Below are 19,841 nucleotides of genomic sequence, written 5' to 3' on the forward strand. Positions count from 1 at the left end.
CCCTGCACAATGCATCCCTTAAGAAAGGCTCGATTCCTTACGTACGACTTGAGAATACCCATATATCTCTCGTATGGAAACATGTGATGCAGGAACACGGGGCCAAGGTAGTGTATCTCCTTCACAAGGTGAGCAGTGAGATGTACCATGATATCGAAAAATGATGGTGGGAAATACACCTCAAGAATACATAGAGTCCCAAAGTGTCTTCTTTCTAGCTCCTCCAGCGAGCCTGGATTGAGCACCTTTTGTTCAATTGCATTGAAGAAAAAGCACAGGCTCAGGATAGCCTCGCAAACCTTTATTGGGAGGATGTTCCTAATTGCTACTACAAGTAGTGACATCATCATTACATGGCAATCATGGGACTTCATCATGGCGAAATTCATTTTTAGCTCTTTCACCGAGACAAGTCTTGCGATGTTAGACGAGTAACCGGAGGGAACTTTCACACTGTGCAAGAACTCGCAGAATTCTTTTTTCTTCTTCCTGGAGAGAGTGATAGCTGCTGGGGGTAGGTATTTTCCTTTGTCCGTATCTTGTGCATGGAGCTCTAGCCTTAAGCCCATTTCTTCAAGGTCAGCTCGTGCGTTCTCATAATCCTTTCCTTTTCCCTTCATTTGGAGCATTGTATCAATCAGACTCTCGCAGATATTCTTCTTTACATGCATGTTGTTGATAGAGTGATGAACATCTAATTTTTTCCAATACTCTAGCTCGAATAGTATTGGTTTCTTGTTCCACATTTCTAACTATTCATCATCCTTAGAGGATTGATTTCATTTGCCAAGGACAACATTGATATTCTTAACCTAATTGTGGACATCTTCCCCGCTGAAATGCCTCGGAGGTAACGCTTTCTCCCTTGTGCCATCGAACTGCTTGTCCATGTTTCGGTACGGGTGTTTCCTGGGAAGGAACGTCGATGCCGCATGTATACTGTTTTCTTTGAGTTGTTCAACCTCAAACTGCATGTGTCATCTAAGCAATGGGGGCATGCTTCACCTTTTCTTTTACTCTGACCTAACAAGTTACGAAGTGCTGGCAGATCATTGATGGTGACGAACAACATGGCGTGCAAGGTAAAGTACTCTTGCTTGTACTGATCCCAAACCTCGACGCCTTCCGACCAGAGTTTCTTAAGATCATCGACTAAAGGCCTGAGGTACACATCTATATCATTGCCAGGTTGTTTCGGTCCTGATATCAAGATTGACAACATAATATATTTCTGCTTGTTACAAAGCTAGGGTGGAAGGTTGTAGATCGACAATACAACAGGCCAGGTGCTATGTGATGCACTCATGTTACCGAATGGATTCATGCCATCTGTGCTTATAGCAAACCTAATATTTCTCAATTCTTCGGCGAACCAACCAAATGTGAAATCAACGATTCGCCACTGAGCGGAATCTGCCGGGTGCCGTATCATTGTGTCGTTCTTACAATCCTCCTTATGCTAACGCACCAATTGGACCTCCTTTCTGTTGGCAAACAGACGCTTCAGACGGAGAATTATAGGAAAATACCACACCACCTTCCTAGGACCACCTTTACTTTTCTTGCCTTCGTCCCCATCACCACCGTCATTTCTACACTTATATCGATGGGTTCCACACACGGGGCATTGATCCAGCTCGGCATACTCTCCACGAAACAAGATAGAATCCTGCTTACATGCATGTATTTTTTTCTATTTCCAGTCCTAAAGGACAAATTATCTTCTTCGCATCGTAGACGTCCTCGGGCACCAAGTTCCCCTCTGGTAGCATGTCCCTTAGCAGATCCAGCAATACTTCAAAACTCTTGTCAGTCCAACCATAGGTTGCCTTCAGCTGTAGAAGCTTTAGGTTCCCAAAGATCCGCGTGTACTTCTCCTTACAGTTGGGATAAAGGGGTGTTTTGGAATCTCGCACAAATTCCTGGAATTTAGCAAACTCACCATTGTTATACTCGTCGTGCCACTCAACATCCCGCACCATCTGGTCCACATTCTCCACAAAATCCTCGAGATCATTATCATTCAAACCTAATATGTCCTCATCCCTGAGATCATGATCCATTTCATTGGGTGTAAGTCCTTGATCCACACTGTCGGCATGGAGGACCCGATCCATCTCTCCCTCGTTAAGACCTTCTTCGCCATGTTTGTTCCAACATATATAATTCTCTTTAAATCCACGCATGACCAAGTGTGTATGGATATTGTCTGGTTTCGGAAACTTCTTTTCATTCCTGCAGTCGCAACATGGACAATACATTGCCGTTATACCACGATCTTTCATATCCGCCAAGGCAGCACTCATGAAAATGCTTCACCCCGCTCAGGTACTTCGGACAAGTCCGGGTCTCGAGGTACATCCAACTTTTGTCTGTCATCTACAATTAATGTAAAAACATTCATTCTTTATTAACAATGACCTTAACTTCGTGGTTAAGCACGCGATTAAAAATTCCCAACAAATACACTAGATCTGTGGCATCTCGCGGTAGATCGGACAAACCTAGTACCAAATCTAACATAAATACAACTCACTTGTACTAAGATTTTGGATAAAGATGCAAAATGACCGATTACAGCTCAGAGCACAACAAATCTACCAAATAGGGATTAGAGGAGAAAGAAAGGGAGAGATACAAACCTTCAAAGACATAGCACCAATTCAAACTTCAAATTAATAAAATATTAGAGAGTCTCTAGTGGAATTGGAGAAAATCGCCAGAACTAAGTGCGCGGTACTGTTGACAACTGTTCGGTCCGCACAATGACTGGCCAGCTCTTATAACAAATCTAAGTAATAAGTGATGGGTGATAATATTACCCGTCACTTATTACTTCTCATAAGTGACGGGTCATATTACGACCCGTCACTTATTACTGACCCAGGAAGGCCCGTCACCTATGCCATGTCATAAGTGACGGGCCGTACCATGACCCATCACCTATGACTTGTGTAGGGAGACCCGTCACTGATGACCAGGTTATAGGTGACGGGTTTATTCATTACCCGTCACTTACGGGTAATATTATGACCTGTCACCTGTTACATGTTATAAGTGACCGGTATATACCCGGTTCCAACCAGAAGCGACATAAGTGACGGGTAGTGTAATGACCTATTATTAAATTGTGTCTCCTTTGTCTATTTTTCACGTAGTGAACGGTAGCAGCAGTGTACGCACTGGTGTAACTACGAGGCCCACTCTACCATTTTTTTAATTACTATCTAATTGCTTGAATTTATTAGGCTCGGTACGGATTCACCCGGTGTACAAACCAGACGCTTGAATAGCCAAATGGATTCGTTTCGATGAGCTTTACACACTCGCGATCTCCGATCATCAATCTGAGCTATGGATCAAAAAGTCAAATTTTCACCCACTCTATACTTTGCCTAGTCAATGTTTTATTTTCATAATATTTGGGGTATTACATCATCACTTGCACTGACCCATCACATTTGACTTGGTTAACCCGCCGTCTTGATCAACCATCTAGTGTTTATTGACCTCTCCATATGTATGTTGTGTACTACCCATGACTTCACCTGGTCCCGATCATCTATCTCTAAGCCACACACTTAGTCCGGATCTTCCTCACCGTTATTCTACATGTTGACTCTATTGACCTACATATCATGAGACAAGATAACATATTTATCTAATTCCATAATATAGCATTCATTACCTTTCATTAGCTCTGGTTAGCTACATAATCATCTCCATGTATTTTCATCAACTAACCCATCGTCATTCACAACATTACATGGACATAAAAATATAACATACAACACCATGCATATTAGCATCACCCATATACTCAACCATATATATACCAACATATCCAACACATATGCACCAATACTCAAATATCACTCATCTTGCATGTACGGCTCACATAGAAACCAAATCCCAACCGACTACACTTGTTAGCAATTACTCATCACATTAGCTAAATCATCCCATAATCTCAGATGTTACATAGGTCTTGTTTCTGTATAAAGCAGCCGGAAAAGCTACTTCTTGATTGGACCATGTCGGCTGAAAAAACCCTTTGCCGTAGAGTGGTGAAGCCAATGAAAAAAAAATGTTCAAATGTGTTTGATTACTGTGTTGATGTTTGACGACAGTGTTTGAATGCTGCTGGGGTTAGAGTGAAAAGTGTACAAAAGTCTAGACCTCATACTATCAATTGTAAAAGGAAATCGCCCATGATTTAGACTTACAAGTGGGCCATGTACTATGAAGGTCCCACATGCCATACATTTATTTTGAGTACACAAAATAATTACTGGAAAAAGGTATAAGTGCGTAGAAAGGATAGCTGATCTCTGGACCCTCTCAATGACTACCTTTTTAATTTTTACATCCTCTTTCATCCAAGAAAAAATTAAACAAATTGTAAAGTACTTACAATCTTTTTCCACCTTCATAAACACTTAGTAATCGACTATTTCCCAGATTTTCTTGTGCTCCTCAAAACGACATGATTTTTTTTTGAAAAATAGGTTTTGTTGAAAACTATTTATAGCTTATGTCAAAAACTGCTAGTTTTTATAAGAAAATTTTAAATTCTTGGTACACTAATTTTTCAGAAAAATCATCATCAGTCAGCTTATCAGCTTTTATTTATTTCATCAAAACTCATTTTTTCAGATTTTTAAAAACCAACAATAAACCAACTTATTTATTTTATTTATAGCTTCTGAAAACAAAAACTAACAATAAACTAGTATACCAATCAAGGCTCCAAGCTCTTCTCCAAGCTTCAACACTGGTCTAGCTCTGCTCTCGTGGTGACTGGTACGCGTCTCGTGCACACATACCTTATCCACCCGCCTCCATCTGCCTCCACACTCCGCAGCAACGTCGAGCAAAGCATATCCCCTCCTATGCTTCCATGGATTACCTTTCTCTCTCCTCCCCCAAGCCAGCTCCCAGCCCCTGAACGGAACACAGTCACATAGCATCTAGAGAGAGAGAGAGGCTAACCAAAATGGCGTTAGCCTGCACCACCAGGCTAATCCACCCCTGCATGATGTCGAAGAACCCAAGAGCACCGCCGCCGCCCTTGCACATCCGCATCCACAGGTCCCTGAGCACCGCGCTGACCTCGTCGCCTCACTTCGCGCTCCACTCCGTCGACGTCTCCAAGGACGACAAGCCGCTCGAGACGACCCCGCTGCCGCCGACTGCGGAGAGCAAACAAGAAGCCGCCCCCGCCGGCGACGTCGTGCCATTGCCTGAGGAGATAGGGAGCGAGGAGGACGGCCCGCAGCTGGACCCGCGGCGGTTCGAGGAGAAGTTCGCGGTGCTGAACACGGGGATCCACGAGTGCCGGTCGTGCGGGTACCGGTACGACCAGGCGGCGGGGGACCCGTCGTACCCGGTGCCGCCGGGGCTGCCGTTCGCGCAGCTCCCCGACGACTGGCGGTGCCCCACGTGCGGCGCCGCGCAGTCCTTCTTCGAGAGCAAGAGCGTCGAGATAGCCGGGTTCGCGGAGAACCAGCAGTTCGGGCTCGGCGGCAACTCACTCACCTCCGGTCAGAAGGGGCTTCTGATCTATGGCGGCCTCCTCCTCGGTTTCCTCTTCTTCATCTCCGGATACTTCTTGCAATGAGAACCACGACGCCAGCTGCTGCTTGGCAGCTTGAAACGATGGTCAATTCTAGGTGTGAGCTTGCTTGCATTACTAAATTGGGATGTGAATACATATGATAAGCATGTATCAGAGGAAGGCCTCCATTGATTTTGTGGCAACCGATAGACTTAATTATTTAATTTTCCTGTGAATGCAGTTGGGATAAATCTCCACGAGAAGTGTTATCTCTAGGATTAAAACCGATGGGATGACTGATGAGTAGTTTATAGTACATGAAACAATTAAAAATCTGTATGCATACATAGAGACAACCTATTGTATTATATATAGGTTAACGTTAGTTTTAAAAGTGTCTCTAAATGACATGGCCTTGACTTATAGACCAACTTTGTGAACACTCTTATGTGGGCACGTATCGAAGTTGTCTCAGATGCATGTTTCTCGAACTTCAATGTTTTACCTTGAATGCAATAAAACTTGCTGCTGGCAAGTGCAAGTAGCGGTGAGAATTCAGGAAATGTTGCAGCCCAGTATGTCTTCCAGTCCGAGTACCGTAAACATCGCAAAAACCTAGGACTAGTACCAGTGGTGCACCCATGATTTTCCAGATGAGATCTGAACTTCCAAAAAAATAATACTACAAAACACAAAAATGTTCATAAATAAAAATTAGAGTTCAAATATTTCGTATCATAGACATCTCATTTTTGTAACTTGCACAAAAAGGATATGATCAAGAAATGTAACCTGACAATGGTTCATGCTTTTTTTCCTTAGCTTATTGTTCACATAATTCGTTGAAGAAAAATACTTTCATAGCACTAGCAATAGCTTATTGAATAATTAACATCAGTTTGAGAAGCTTGCTGTAAGCATTTGCATTTTTTATTCTTTTTTATCTCAACATGCATAATGTTGAGCAAAGTTATTTAACTTCCCAAAACCTTCCATCTTTGCGCATATCAATAATGAAGTGCACCTTGAAAGGGAAGATGAGTCAACTCTGTGTTTGGAAAATCCTTAGGACGAAACTAAGATGTGCATGACTATATGTAGGAACAAGATCGACGATTAGCGGAGGTAAATAAGCGTTTTAACAAATTTCTTGCAAAATCGATGGTCTTCTCCTATTTAGATCACCTAACGCACCTCAAACTTAAGCGGAAGCAAAAATAGAGATAAGTTTGAACAAGAGAAAATCGAGGCAACACGACTTTACAGATAGTATATAAACTATAGGTTCCATTTAAGATCAATCCATGTCTTAGCACTCCAAAGATCACAACTTGCAAGGAAACAAGAAAAGATAAACACCGAGCAACGAAACTCTCTAAATTGATTATCTAGAGGCGAGAGAATTCAAAACACCGTCACATAAGCGTGTGTATGCAAATTTTATGCCTCTAGCAACAAGAAGAATGACCTCATAAGGTGCTGAAATTTCAGCCCAAAAATAAAAACGAAAATGCAATCCGAAAACCGAAAAACTTGTAAACTTGCAAGGGAACTAATAGAGGAAAACTAGAAGGAGGTGATCACAATAACATGAAGAAAAATAAACTTCATTGCAGCAAAGGCGAGCCCTATTTTAGGCATATTACAAAGATTTTTTCTTACAAAACTCTCACCTAATAGATAGGCTAACACTACGCGAAAAAATGCCATAGGTGATGGGTCATAACGGACGTGGGTGATGGATCCCACACCCGTCATCCCGAACACATCACTGATGAGTAGTCATTGGTGACAGGGACCTATCACCAATGAGGTCATCAGTGACGAGTCATAACTGTGATCCGTCACCTATAAGCGTCTCCCATGTGTTGGGTTGACAGACACAAGTAGGTTACCCATCACTTATGTCAATCACCCATGTGCTGGAGAGGAATATATAAGTGACGGGTAACCTAGTTACCTGTCACTTATGTGTAGGTTATCATAACGGATTGACCTGCTTCCTAGCTGCATCCTAGAGCGTAGCCGGGATTTGGCAGCTGTCTTCTCCCTGCAAACAACAACAACGCATCCAAATCCATATCAGCAAACACTAGCTCGAATAGTATTGATCACAGAATAGCAAAGGCTACAAAGTTCTAATCAATTCATTATAGAATCACAAATGTTAAAAAATTCTAATCAACTCATATTACATAAGACCTCACAACCTAGGGGTTCTATAGTGGAGCTCGCCATGTGAACTGATGACTTCAGACACCAAGAACTCGACGATCCGTTGTTGAATCTCTGGGAGTGCATCGACGTTGGAAAAAAGAGTGTCAAAATTTTGCATAATTTGACGCATAAAAAATGACATGTTATCATGGAATTAAACTAATTACTGAAATTAGTTACGAATAATCTCGTATTGAACTTACAATGGAGGATTTGATATCCTTCATGCGGAGTGTGAGAAGCATGTTCCACACAACATAGAATCCGCAAGTGTTATCCGGTGGTTGTTGGTGGCACTATTGGAAAGAAAATTTAGTGTTGGATCAAAAGAAAAAAACAACAATAGAGAGCATTTTGTAATTTGTTTGGTAGCACTTACCGCGAAGTCTATCTTGTGTGTTAGTCCGCGGGCATCTTTCTAGTTGTAGCCAGGTTGAGCTTGAAGATACTTTTCAAAGCCCTGCATAAAGATGGATTGATTAGGGAGCATTCGAATGTTAGAAAAATTAAATTCTTAAATTAAGTTAGGCAAAACTTATATGTCGAGGATTCCTTTTATAGTACTATAATCATGTTGTCTAAGTTTGATTTTTGGTCCTACTGGTCTTGATGAGTCGAGGTAGAACACCAAGTCCCACTTAAGGCAAATGACTAGTAAGATCCAATGGCCACCAGTGTTGTGGGTGCCTATCAGGTACTGCATTTTGGAATATTATTGCATTGCCCTGGCCACATGGTCTACAACGTAGTCGGGGTGAAGTTGGATGACCGATATTGTAATGGCCTTAGGGTCAAGACATGTGATGGAATCCTTATTCTTCTGTATTTCTTTCATCAAGTGTCTACAGATAAGAACAAAGTTAGATTCAAGACTTAGTGGTATTAATTCATGAATATTTAGTTTCAAGGGACTTACAATGTGAAGATCCGTAATAACAAAATGTCCAGGCCATCAAGGTTGAAAAGGTCGTATAAGTCATTGAAACCAGCAATGAAGTAGCGGTTGTCATTACTTAAGAGGTGTAGTCATTTGTATTGTAGGATTATGGATGTGGCATTGCTGTCTCTGGAAGCCTGCATGTAGTAATTATGCAGATCGACACATGATTTTCCCGCCCTTGCTAGGCCATCTACCGTCACCATGGGCTTCCCGTATTTTGGCCGTTACCTCGGTGTGGGGGAGATCATGGTGCGCTCGGAGATGATGGCGGTGCTACGAGTGTGGTGAGGCTCTGACGGGGGGGGGGGGGGGCGAAGAGGGCCTCGTCGGCAGGGGTGGCGATGGGCTCGGGGGCGACAGTGGCGATGAGCTTGGGGACAACAATGGTGATGGAATTCGATGGTAGCAACAATGACGGGCTCAGTGTCAACGGTGACTGCTGGGGGTCGTTATCAAGGACCCCCGACGGCCCCTTGGCTCAATCAACCCGGCCTCCCAAAGGCTCGGCCTCTCGAAGCCTCCGCCTTCTGAAGCCCCAGCCTTTCGGAGCCATGCCTCTCGAAGGCTCAGCCCCCCAAAGGCTCGGTCTCCCGGAGCCTCTACCTTCTGGAGCCCGGCCTTTCAGAACCCTGCCTCCCGAAGGCTCAGGCTCCCAAAGGCTCGGTCTCTGAGGCCTCGGCCTCCCGAAGCCCGGAGGCTCAGCCTCCCAAAGGCTCGATCTCCCGAGGCCTCGGCCTCCCACTGCCCAAGTCGGCTTCCCGGAGGCAACTAGGTGAGTCATCGGGCCTCAGGAAAGATCTGCCAAAAGGGAAGCACCGGCCGCACTTTGCCTGCAAGGAGGTGACCGGAATTAAATACCTGGGCTAGTGGATGCCGCTCTGACACCTCGGCATGATGGAGGCTGCCCTGACACCCCTGACAGTGCGGCACCAGACCGCAATTGGCAACCAGCTCGCCCCCTTCAGGGGGCAGGCACCACGATAATTACCACGGTGGATATTTATCTCCCCGATAGGGTAGAAGGTAGTTATCCGAGATAAGGCCCAGTAATTAGGTCAGATCCCGAATATTTGTACACTATGATAACTTGTATGCCAAGCTACGAATGGCCCTATAAATAGGAGACCATGGTCCTCTGGGGGAAAAAGAGCAAGACAGTAAAAAAAGATACAAAAGTGAAAACACACCAAGTCACGCTGTGATACTCCTCCCAAAGTGATACATTTTTCTACCATCAATACATTCGTGGTGTTCTTTCCTTTTAAACTTCATCTCCAAGCTTGATTCTCCTCCTTAGAAGAAACTCTTGCCGTACTTGCTGGAGCAAGACGAAATCTTGCTCCAACAGCGCGCCGTCCGTGGGGACTCGAACACAGAAGTGCTAAGAGAGGTAGGATGCCACCCAAGAAGAAGACCACCAACGCTGTATCAGTGGCGGCTGACCCCCCAGTCACACCTGCGCGGCAGTCCAGCGGGCTATACGCAGCCAGCACCGACAACGGCCCCGCAGCTGGGGGGAACGGGAACCTTACGGTCACCAACGACCAAACCAAGGCGACACCGAAGGGTTCTCTACCCCAGAGACCCAGCAGCAGGAAGGCAAGGCCCTCACTGTGCCCCTAGGGGCTGCGGCTGGCACTACCGCCGAAAACACCATTCCGCCCGAGCAGCAATCATGCTTGGTGGCGCTCCTGGCGCAGATGGAGGGGCTACGGACGGCCCTGCGGGTAGAACAGGAAGATGCCCACACCTTCGCCGCCGCTCCCGGGACGGCCGACGCGTTTCCTACCCAAGCTCCATGAACAGACGAGCCCCTCGGTGCAAGGACCCGGCTCGTTTGGTCCCCGAAGCCTCGGGGCCAGTGTTGTGAGGACCCCCTGCAGGATCATGATTCTCCCATACGGGCCGACCTGCAGGCCATGCCCTTCCCAGAGGGTTTTTGGACCCGAAGTTGCCCAAGTTTAAAGGCGATTCAGACCCCGACGAGTTTGCCCGATCCTACGCCATAGCCATAGAGACCAGCGGGGGCGGACCGGCCACCATGGCTAAATGCTTCCCCCTCGCCCTAGAAGGGGTGGCCATACGCTGGTTCTGGGCTCTGGACCCCGGCACCATTCATGCCTCGTCCCAACTGCGAGACCTCTTCCGTAGAAACTTCCAGGGCACCTTCATCGAACCAGTAACCTTCGGCAGCCTATTCACTATGAGGCAGGGGCCAGACGAAACCCTCCGGGACTACTTCCGAAGGTTCTCCCAGACCAAAGCACAGATTAGGGGCATATCGAACTCTTCGGTCATCGACGTCGCAACCCAGGGCCTAGCCGAAGGCCCCCCTATATGATCGGTTGAACTGACACCCAATACGCACGGTAGAAGTCCTCATGAGCAAGTTCAACAAATATGCGTGGGTGGAGGAGGAAAAACTCCGCCGGATGCGCTCACAAGCTAGCGAGGCTTCCCGTGCCAATTCCGAGAGACCACACTCGCAGGCTGGATTGTCATATGCCCTGCTCCCCCAGCAAAAAGGAACTTCGAGGAGGCCCTTACCGCCGGGTCCCAAAGGGGGCGACAACAACAACACCAAAACACCAGCAATATTAGCCAAGCCACAAGGCTCCAAACCAAAGCCACCCCAGGGACGCGGCCGTAGATGCTCCGGAGGCCTCCCGGAGCGAAGCCACACCCCAAACTAGCGTTCCGAGGAAGAATCCTGGTGCACTCTACACTGCGCAGAACAAGGACATAATACCAACAACTGTCGAACCCTCACCACCTTCCGAGAGGAGTACCTCAGGAGGCAAGCGGCCTTCGTCTCAACTGATGGGGCCCCCAAGGGGCAGTTTGAAGATCGTAGGCAATTGGTCAACCGACGGGTTGACCATCTGGCCCTACAGAATCCTCCGCAGCTGGCCCTACCTTCGCCACCCCTGCCATCCCTAGAGCGGTATAGTGATGAAGGGGCGCAGGGAAAATAGATCATCCTCGCCATTACCGGCGGAGGGAGCTCTGGTTGCACTTCAAAATAACAGCGGTGAGACTACGCACGGGGGTTACACCACATCGGAGCGACTAGCATCCATCGACAGGCCCCCGACTGAGCCGACGCTCCAGTGACATTCACCATCGACGACTCTGAAGGGGTAAAATTTCCCAACTTTGATGCCCTGGTCATCTCAGCCAACATTGCCGAAGTTGAGGTTTGAAGAATACTAGTCGATGAAGGCAGCTCGATAGACCTCCTATTCTTGCATGCCTTCGACCAGCTCTGAATCCCATGAAGCCGGCTCTCACCAAGTAGCAGACCCCTCTAGGGATTCAATGGGGCCCCCCTCAATGCCCTAGGACAGATATAACTCCCGATCATCTTCAAAGAAGGCTCTGCATCATGATCCGAGGTCATCACCTTCAACGTCATGGACGTACCGTAAGCCTACAATGCCATCCTAGAACGGGGAACTCTGAACAGATTCGGAGTTGTACCCCATCACAATTACGGCTGCCTAAAGATGCCCGGACCCCAGGGGCTAATAACCATCCACGACAATCAAGACCTGGCCAGACACATCGAGTATGGGCAACTTGCATCGCTCCCCAGTCGCCATATCCACACTATGACACAGGAGTACTCGAAGGACCCTCCGTCGGTGCATCCCGGGCATTGCTGCCCTCCGAGACCACAACCGGAGAGGGACATAAAGCTGGTCCCCATACACCAAGACCAACCTGACCGGACCTTCCGAATAGGGACGGACCTCACCTCCGGGCAAGAAGCCCAACTTTTCGTCGTCTTGCGGAGTAATCTTGACATCTTCGCATGGTCCCCGCAGGACCTCCTAGGAGTCGACTGCAGCATCATCGAGCACTCGCTTCAGGTCGACCCGAAGGCAAGGTCCATATGACAGGGGCTTCGCAAGCTCTCTCCGGAGTGGGCAAAAGCTGCAAAGGAAGAAGTCCAAAAGCTACTGAAAGCCGGTGTTATCCGAGCGGTCATCCACTCCGATTAGCTCGCCAACACCGTCCTGGTCAAGAAACACAACAAAAAATGGCGTATGTGCATCTATTTCACATCATTAAACAAAGTATGCCCCCGGGATCTGTACCCCCTTCCCCACATCGACCAGCTGGTGGATTCCACAGCCAGCTGCGAAATACTGAGCTTCCTCAACGCCTACTCTGGGTACCACCAGGTGTGGATGGTAACGGAGAATGAGAACAAGACCAGCCTCATTACCCCCTTCGAAGTATACTGCTACGTCCGGATGCCCTTCGGTCTTTGAAACACTGGGGCTACCTTCTCTCGCCTAGTACACAAGGTGCTGCAGTAGCAGTTGGGCCACAACCTCGAGGCCTATGTGGACGATATCGTGGTAAAAAGCCAACTAGAAGCCAACCATGTTGCCGACCTACAAGAAACATTCAACAGCCTTCGGGTCGCTGGCGTGCGGCTCAACCTAGAAAAATGCGTATTTGGCACTAGGGGTGGAAAGATGCTAGGATATATCGTCTCTCGAAGAGGCATCGAGGCCAATCCGGGGAAGATTCATGCCATCGCAGAAATGTCACCTCCCACCAATCAAAAAGAAGTACAATGCCTGGCTGGCCGCCTTGGGGCCCTCAGCCACTTCCTCGCAAAATCTGCTGAGCACAGCCTCCCTTTCTTTAAAACGCTAAGGGGCTCCGAACCATTTAGCTGGACGCCGGACTGCCAGGCGGCATTCGAGGCCCCAAAGGCACACCTTTCCCACCTCGAAACACATGCGATGCCCCTCCCCGGAGAAGGACTACTCCTGTACTTATCCGTCTCCGTGTCCGCCGTCAGCGCCGCCCTGGTACGGGAGGAAAAAAGTAACGGTTGCCCCACTCAAAGGGCTGTATACTACGTCTCGGAGGCCTTAGCCGGGGCCAAGACATGCTACACTGAGCTAGAAAAAATAGCCTACACCCTGCTAATGGCCTCACGCATGCTCCGGTACTACTTCCATGCCTACGACATCACTGTCCCAACCTCGTACCCGCTTGGCGACATGTTTCACAACCGGGAGGCGACAAGACGCATTGGCAAGTGGGTGGTAGAGTTAGCCCCCTTCATGGTAAGGTTTGTGGCCTGCACCACTGTCAAATCCTAGATCTTGGCAGACTTCAACGCCGAATAGACCCCAACACCCACCAAACCCATCACTACACCCACCCAAGACATCTGGACCATCTACACTAACGAAGCATACTGCTCCATGGGCGCCGGAGCTGGCACGGTCCTCATCCCTCCCATAGGCTAGCAGGTTCAATATGCTAACCTATGTACAGAAGGGACTCCCCTCGAACATAGTTGGAATGCGGAGACCCTCCGCAAGTACTATATATAGAGAACCCTAGGCTCAGTCCTCTCCAAAGATACCAAAAAAAAAGACCCCCAGCATATTGAAGGCACAAGCCTCCGTGCTGGATGTGCATTCCCGTCCGCGATCTTTAAGGTCTTACCACCCTACGTGGCAGATAGGCAAAGACCGCTCCAGCATCTTGAAGGCATAGGCCTCCGTGTTGGACACGCATTCCGTCTACCATCTTTAAGGTCTCGCTAACCTATGTGGCAGATAGGTAAAGACCGCTCCAGCATCATGAAGGCATAAGCCTCCGTGCTGGACAGGCATTCCGCCCGTCATCCTTTGGGCCTAGCAAACCTAAAATGGCATATAGGCAAAGACCGCTCCGGCATCTTGAAGGTAGTGCCTCCATACCGGACAGGCACAACACCCTCCGTCATTTCTAAGGCCAGATCGGCCTAACATGGCGAAGGGATAAACACCCCAGCACCGGCACGACTAAAAGTCTCCGTCACCCGACCCTTCTGATGCCTTTCGAAGTCTCACACCCCGTGGCTGCTGAGCAGCCACAGGATGTGAAGGGGTTGGGATAGGGGCCACAGGCGAAGCGTCGATGCGATCAATCATAAAAAGAGAGAGAAAAAGAAACAAAAACAACAAGCTAACACAACACAAGTTGTAAACACATAACATACAAAGAGCCTTTTTATAATGTTAACCGTTGTACATCGAATCTATGCCCAGCAAACTCGCTAGCCTACTATGCCTCCCTGTACCACTACGGGAAGACGAGGGTGCTCGACCGCCATGCCTCCCGGAAGCACCGTGGGACCTGGAGAGTTATCCCCGACAACTGCGCACAGGAGGCCGATGCGAGCCCTCTCCGAAAGAATAGCTACTGCCCAAAACGGAGACTCGGCCTTGGGAAGACGAAGGATCCACCGGGAAAGGATATGAGTCGAAGGCCGAGAAGTCCAGCTCTTCCTCCTCATGCCCCGCTGACAAGGCCTCCGAGGCTTGTACCTCCTCCACCTTCACCCCACCCAAGATAGACTCGAGAATTTCCGAGGGCACCCTTCCGTTATAACCCTGGGAAGGACGAAGCATTGTAAGAAGCGTGAGCTGGCAACCTCCCAAGCTATTCGGGCCGCACACCAGTCATCTCTTGCAGCAAAACATACATCCGGAGCGGACATAGAGGATCCTCCAGCTCGACCTTAACCAAGACATCGGCGGCCACCTGCGGATCAATACGCCCCTCGGAATCGCGGGGCATAATGAAATGACTCCGCCAATGAATGAACGGAGTAGCCCCCGACGCTCCGAACGCACTCGATCCCTCCCTAGAGGCACTATCCAAGGTACGGATGAGGCCTCCTCCACACAGGTCGGACTCCGGTTAAAATTCAAAGGCACAAACATTCTAGAAACAACATAGGTAAACCACAGGAAGACAGACGCGGTTCCATCAAATGAAGGAAAGATTATATACATGAAGCAGAAGGAGGCAGTCAACATTCTAGAACCCGACCCCCTTCCCCGGGAAAGAAAATAAAACAAAGATAGCCCGCGGTAGAGCTACACCCCCGGGGCATCCACGCTCGGCTCCAGTGGGGCAGCAACGCCAGACAAAGCTCCCCCAGAGGACCGCAAAGCGCCCGTAGACTCTGGGTGAAGGACCGAACCTCCCAACAAAGAACTCAGGTGAAGGCCCCCCGAGGCACCCAGAGTCCCCTGACTGGCCATGAAGCGCAACGTCACGCTCCGGCAATGCTTCGCCCATACACCACGACGGAAACTCTCCAGGGCTGAGCAAATCTCTGCCGGAGGTGCCTCTAGCTGGAAGGCCTTGACCACGAAGTCTAGCGCCTGCTGCTCTAGTGCTTCAAATGGACCAACCCCCGCCTGGTGCAGCAAGGTCAGCTGAAGCGCAGCGGCCACACGAGCGCTGGACCTCGCATAGATCTCCGCGGCCCTAACCAAGACCTTCACGGCGGACCAAAGCCAGAAGAGCGGCATGACCAACTCCTCCGAGTCGGAGGGCAGTGGCGGGCACCGAGCCCCTAGGCCGCTCAGAGGTAACCCGAGCCACCTCCGACGCAAGTGCCGTTAACTGCTGGCACTCCGAACGCAGTGCCCCCTCCGATGCCCGAGCCCCCTCCAGCTCTCGCCGCATATTTACCACTGCCACCCGAAGGGTGTCAATGTTGCCCTTAGCGGACACACGGGCTGTGTTGGTCGCATCGGCAACCTCCCGCAGATCTTCGGTAGGCTTCCACACCTCAGGCTCTGCACGCTCGCGAAGCTCCATCTCCTCCCGAAGATGACCCTTCGCGGAATCCGCCCGCTTTCGGGCCTCTTCCAAGGCCTGGCGATGGCCCTCAACCTCATCACGGGCCGCATCAAAAGCCTGGCGCCCTCTACCTCCCAGCGCCCTCATCAAAATTATTTACTACAAGGCACCACGAAAGATGGAAAAAGATAGAATGAGCTACTCAGGACCCAACACCGGACCCAGCAAATCATAACCAATACTACCGACCTGAAGGGCCGCCGCTACCAACCACGCATCTAGCTCCTCTAGAGGACGCTGGGCCAATGATCGCTCAGCCTCTCCACTCCGGAGATGAGAGGAGGCCGCAGTGAAGGCCCTTGATGCCTTTGGGCGCAGCACAAAGTTGTTCGAGGTCAAGGCCCCAAGGCCAGGGCTCCCCTTAACCACTCCAAAGGGACCCTCGGTGGAGGGCACAGTGCCAGTGGCACCAGCCACCACGGGTAGGTCACCAGCTGGCTTGGAGCCCCACAGAAACGATGCCACGTCCTCCAGAACGGCCTTCGGAGACCGCTCCGGAGGAGTCCCCAATCTCCACTAGGCCTCCAGGGCCTTGGGGTGGAGTTAAGGACGCATCCACCTCGAAGGTTGCTACAAAGAACAAACACAAATCAAGATCCCAGTGTACGACCAAAACAGGATATGACTAATGAAGCAAATCACACCTCCTTCGAACCTCTTACAGGAGGGCCCATAGCAACCTCAACGTCCGAGCCAATGATACCGAAGTCATTGTCCATGGAGGCCACACCTCTCCGTTGGCTCTGGCCATGACCCGCAATATCCGGGGAGGCCCGACCCTTCCCCCGGTCAACGCCGCCACCATGGCCCTCACCTCCAAACTGGTCACTCACACTCCCAACCCACCTCAGGCGCTTCTTGCAAACTAGGGGCACCTCCGACGACTCGGCCATTGGAACGGTATGCGAGCCTCCAGAGGCTGAAGGCCGCCGGGCCTGGAGTGTCCTCGCACAGATAGGGGGGCCTGCACGCGCTCGTTTTCCAGCAGCCCTAGGCTCTGGAGGATCCCGCCATGCCGGATCCCCCACATCGAGGTAAAAGCAGACATGGTTGTACTACTCCCAGCTCCGTGCCAAGGCCACCCGCCGCTCCCGCTCCGCGAGAGTAGGGGGGCCAGGATCACCTCCGCGATCTCCACCGCACGCTCCAGCGGGAGGCAGCTCTCTAGAAGAAAAAAGATGGCTCACATCGGTAGATCAAAAACCAAACTACAAAGAGAACTCACCAGCACTGACGGGCGGGCCGGAATACACCATCAGCCACTCTTCCATACCTTGCTCAAAGACACAGTTCCAGCCCGTTTGAAGGGGTCGAACGCACAACATGGTGAACTCCTCCATGAGGTCACGCATGCTCATCTTTTCAGCCACCCTCCGGAGAAGGGCCAATCGTGAGGCGAACTGGTCATCCGTAATCCCCATCTTATGCTCCAGAACATACATGATATCCCGGTTTCGTGGAACGAAGGGGCGATGCAGGGCCGACGTTGTAGTAGAACCACCGCTGCAACCAACCGGTATACCACCGGCCATTAATGGCCTTCCCCGGGAAGGCATCGCGATACGGTGGTCGTATCTAGAAGTTGACACTCCCGAAGCTAAGGGGCCTCTTCGTGCCCTTGACCTTGATCAGCTTCGGCTAGCAGCTGGCAAAGTGGAGGGCCACAAAGAAATCTGCCCTCCCTTCGCACCCCTCCGCCCGCATGGCCCACTCAAAGGTGGCCAGGCGGGAAATGGTGTTGGCGTGGAGCTGCGATAGCTCCACGTAGAAGTGGCGAAGCACCTCCACAAGCAACGGCACCAAGGAAAAACCCAGGCCCACCTCGAAGAAGGCCTCAAACACTACGACCTCATGGGCCAAGGGCATCAGGACCTCCTCACCCAGCGGAGGCCGGGTGCTAGCTCGGGAGGGAATCTTCCCCTCCCTAACCATCCGGTCGAGCTTCTCATCACCAATGATAGACGTCCCTAGCGCGGTGGTTTGCTAGGAGTGGCTTTTGCTGGCACGCCGGAGCTTCACTCCTGGCGGCGGCCCCATCAGCCACAGGAAAGTTGACACCACTTGAGGGTCCCCCGCCGCGGCTACCCTGGCCATCTCCCCCACCGCCAGAGTTCCAGCTTCACTCGGGGTACTCAAGCCAGCCATACGAACCGCAGGAGGATGGTGAAAGGTGCAGGAGGACGACTCGCGCAAAGCAGAAGACGTCAAAGACAAAGGCAGATGAGAACGAGGAGTTGGCGAAAAGGTTGCTTTGAGTAATCCCCCTCCTACTACAAATAGGGAGCAACTTGCCCCCCAGGCGGTAGGTGCGTGCGCCGTCCTTTTTCCTGCCAGGCCGAAATCATGGGGGAGCGAAACCGACTCCCATGACCCCCCCAACAGCAAGATGACACGCGTCCCACAACCCGCCTAACAGGGCAGGACTGCACCTCTCCCCATGGCGCATTCAATGCCCCCTATCACCAACATCATCCAATATGTCGTTCTGTCACCTGGGTCAAACCGTCCCAGACAAGCCAAGCAATACTTGAACCACGAGCCATCAACCATAAGCCAGGGACCGCCGGGGGCCATGCTCTGAAAGAACCATGGGCCCGACCGCTCCGCTGGCTAGCCTCGTGAGGGGCTACTATTGGGGGTCGTTATCAAGGAACCCAGATGGCCCCTTGGCTTAATCAGCCCAGCCTCCCAAAGGCTTGGCCTCTCGAAGCGTCCACCTTCCGAAGCCCCGGTCTTCGGGAGCCCTGCCTCCCGAAGGCTCAGCCCCCCAAAGGCTCGGTCACCTAGAGCCTCCGCCTTCCAAAGCCCTACCTCCCGATGGCTCAACCTCCCAAAGGCTCGATCTCCGAGGCCTCGGCCTCCCGAAGCCCCGGCTCTCCGGAGTCCCTCCTCCAGGAGGCTCAGCCTCCCAAAGGCTCGGTCTCCTGAGGCCTCGGCCTCCCACTGCACGGGCCAGCTTCCCGGAGGCTACTGGGTGAGTCATCAGGCCTTAAGAAAGATCTGCCAAGAGAGAAGCACCGGTTGTACTTTGCCTATGAGGAGGTGACCGACATTAAATACCTGGACTAGTGGACGCTGCTCTGACACCTCGGCATGATGGAGGCTGCCTTGACACCCCTAACAGTGCGGTGCCGGGCCGCAATTGGCAACCAACTCACCCCCTTTAGGGGGCAGGCATCACGATAATTACCACAGTGGATATTTATCTCCCCAATAGGATAGAAGGTAGTTATCTGGGATAAAGCCCAGTAATTCGGTCAGATCCCGGATATTTGTACACTATGATAACTTATACACCAAGCTACGCACGGTCCTATAAATAGGAGGTCATGGTCCTCTAGGGAAAAAGGGTAAGACAACAAAAAAAAGATACAAAAGTGAAAACACACCAAGTCACCCAGAGTGATACATTTTTCTACCATCAATACGTTCGTGGTGTTCCTTCCTTTTAAA

At 50.2% G+C, this 19,841-nt stretch overlaps 1 protein-coding gene across 1 annotated transcript; it reads left to right on the top strand.

Moving 5' to 3' along the window:
• Nucleotides 1-4,797: 4,797 nt before the first annotated feature.
• LOC133896177 (uncharacterized) lies at nucleotides 4,798-5,999 on the top strand. The gene is made up of 2 exons (XM_062336726.1): nucleotides 4,798-5,672; nucleotides 5,799-5,999. The coding sequence occupies exon 1, from the start codon at nucleotides 4,997-4,999 to the stop codon at nucleotides 5,618-5,620; it is 624 nt and encodes a 207-aa protein (XP_062192710.1). The 5' UTR covers nucleotides 4,798-4,996; the 3' UTR covers nucleotides 5,621-5,672; nucleotides 5,799-5,999.
• The last annotated feature ends 13,842 nt before the right edge of the window (nucleotides 6,000-19,841 follow it).

The sequence above is a fragment of the Phragmites australis genome, chromosome 16, assembly GCF_958298935.1.
Source record: "Phragmites australis chromosome 16, lpPhrAust1.1, whole genome shotgun sequence".
Lineage (NCBI taxonomy): Eukaryota > Viridiplantae > Streptophyta > Magnoliopsida > Poales > Poaceae > Phragmites > Phragmites australis.

Coding starts and splice junctions, on each gene's coding strand:
- LOC133896177 (XM_062336726.1), top strand. CDS start 4,997: ATGGCGTTAGCCTGCACCACCAGGCTAATCCACCCCTGCATGATGTCG.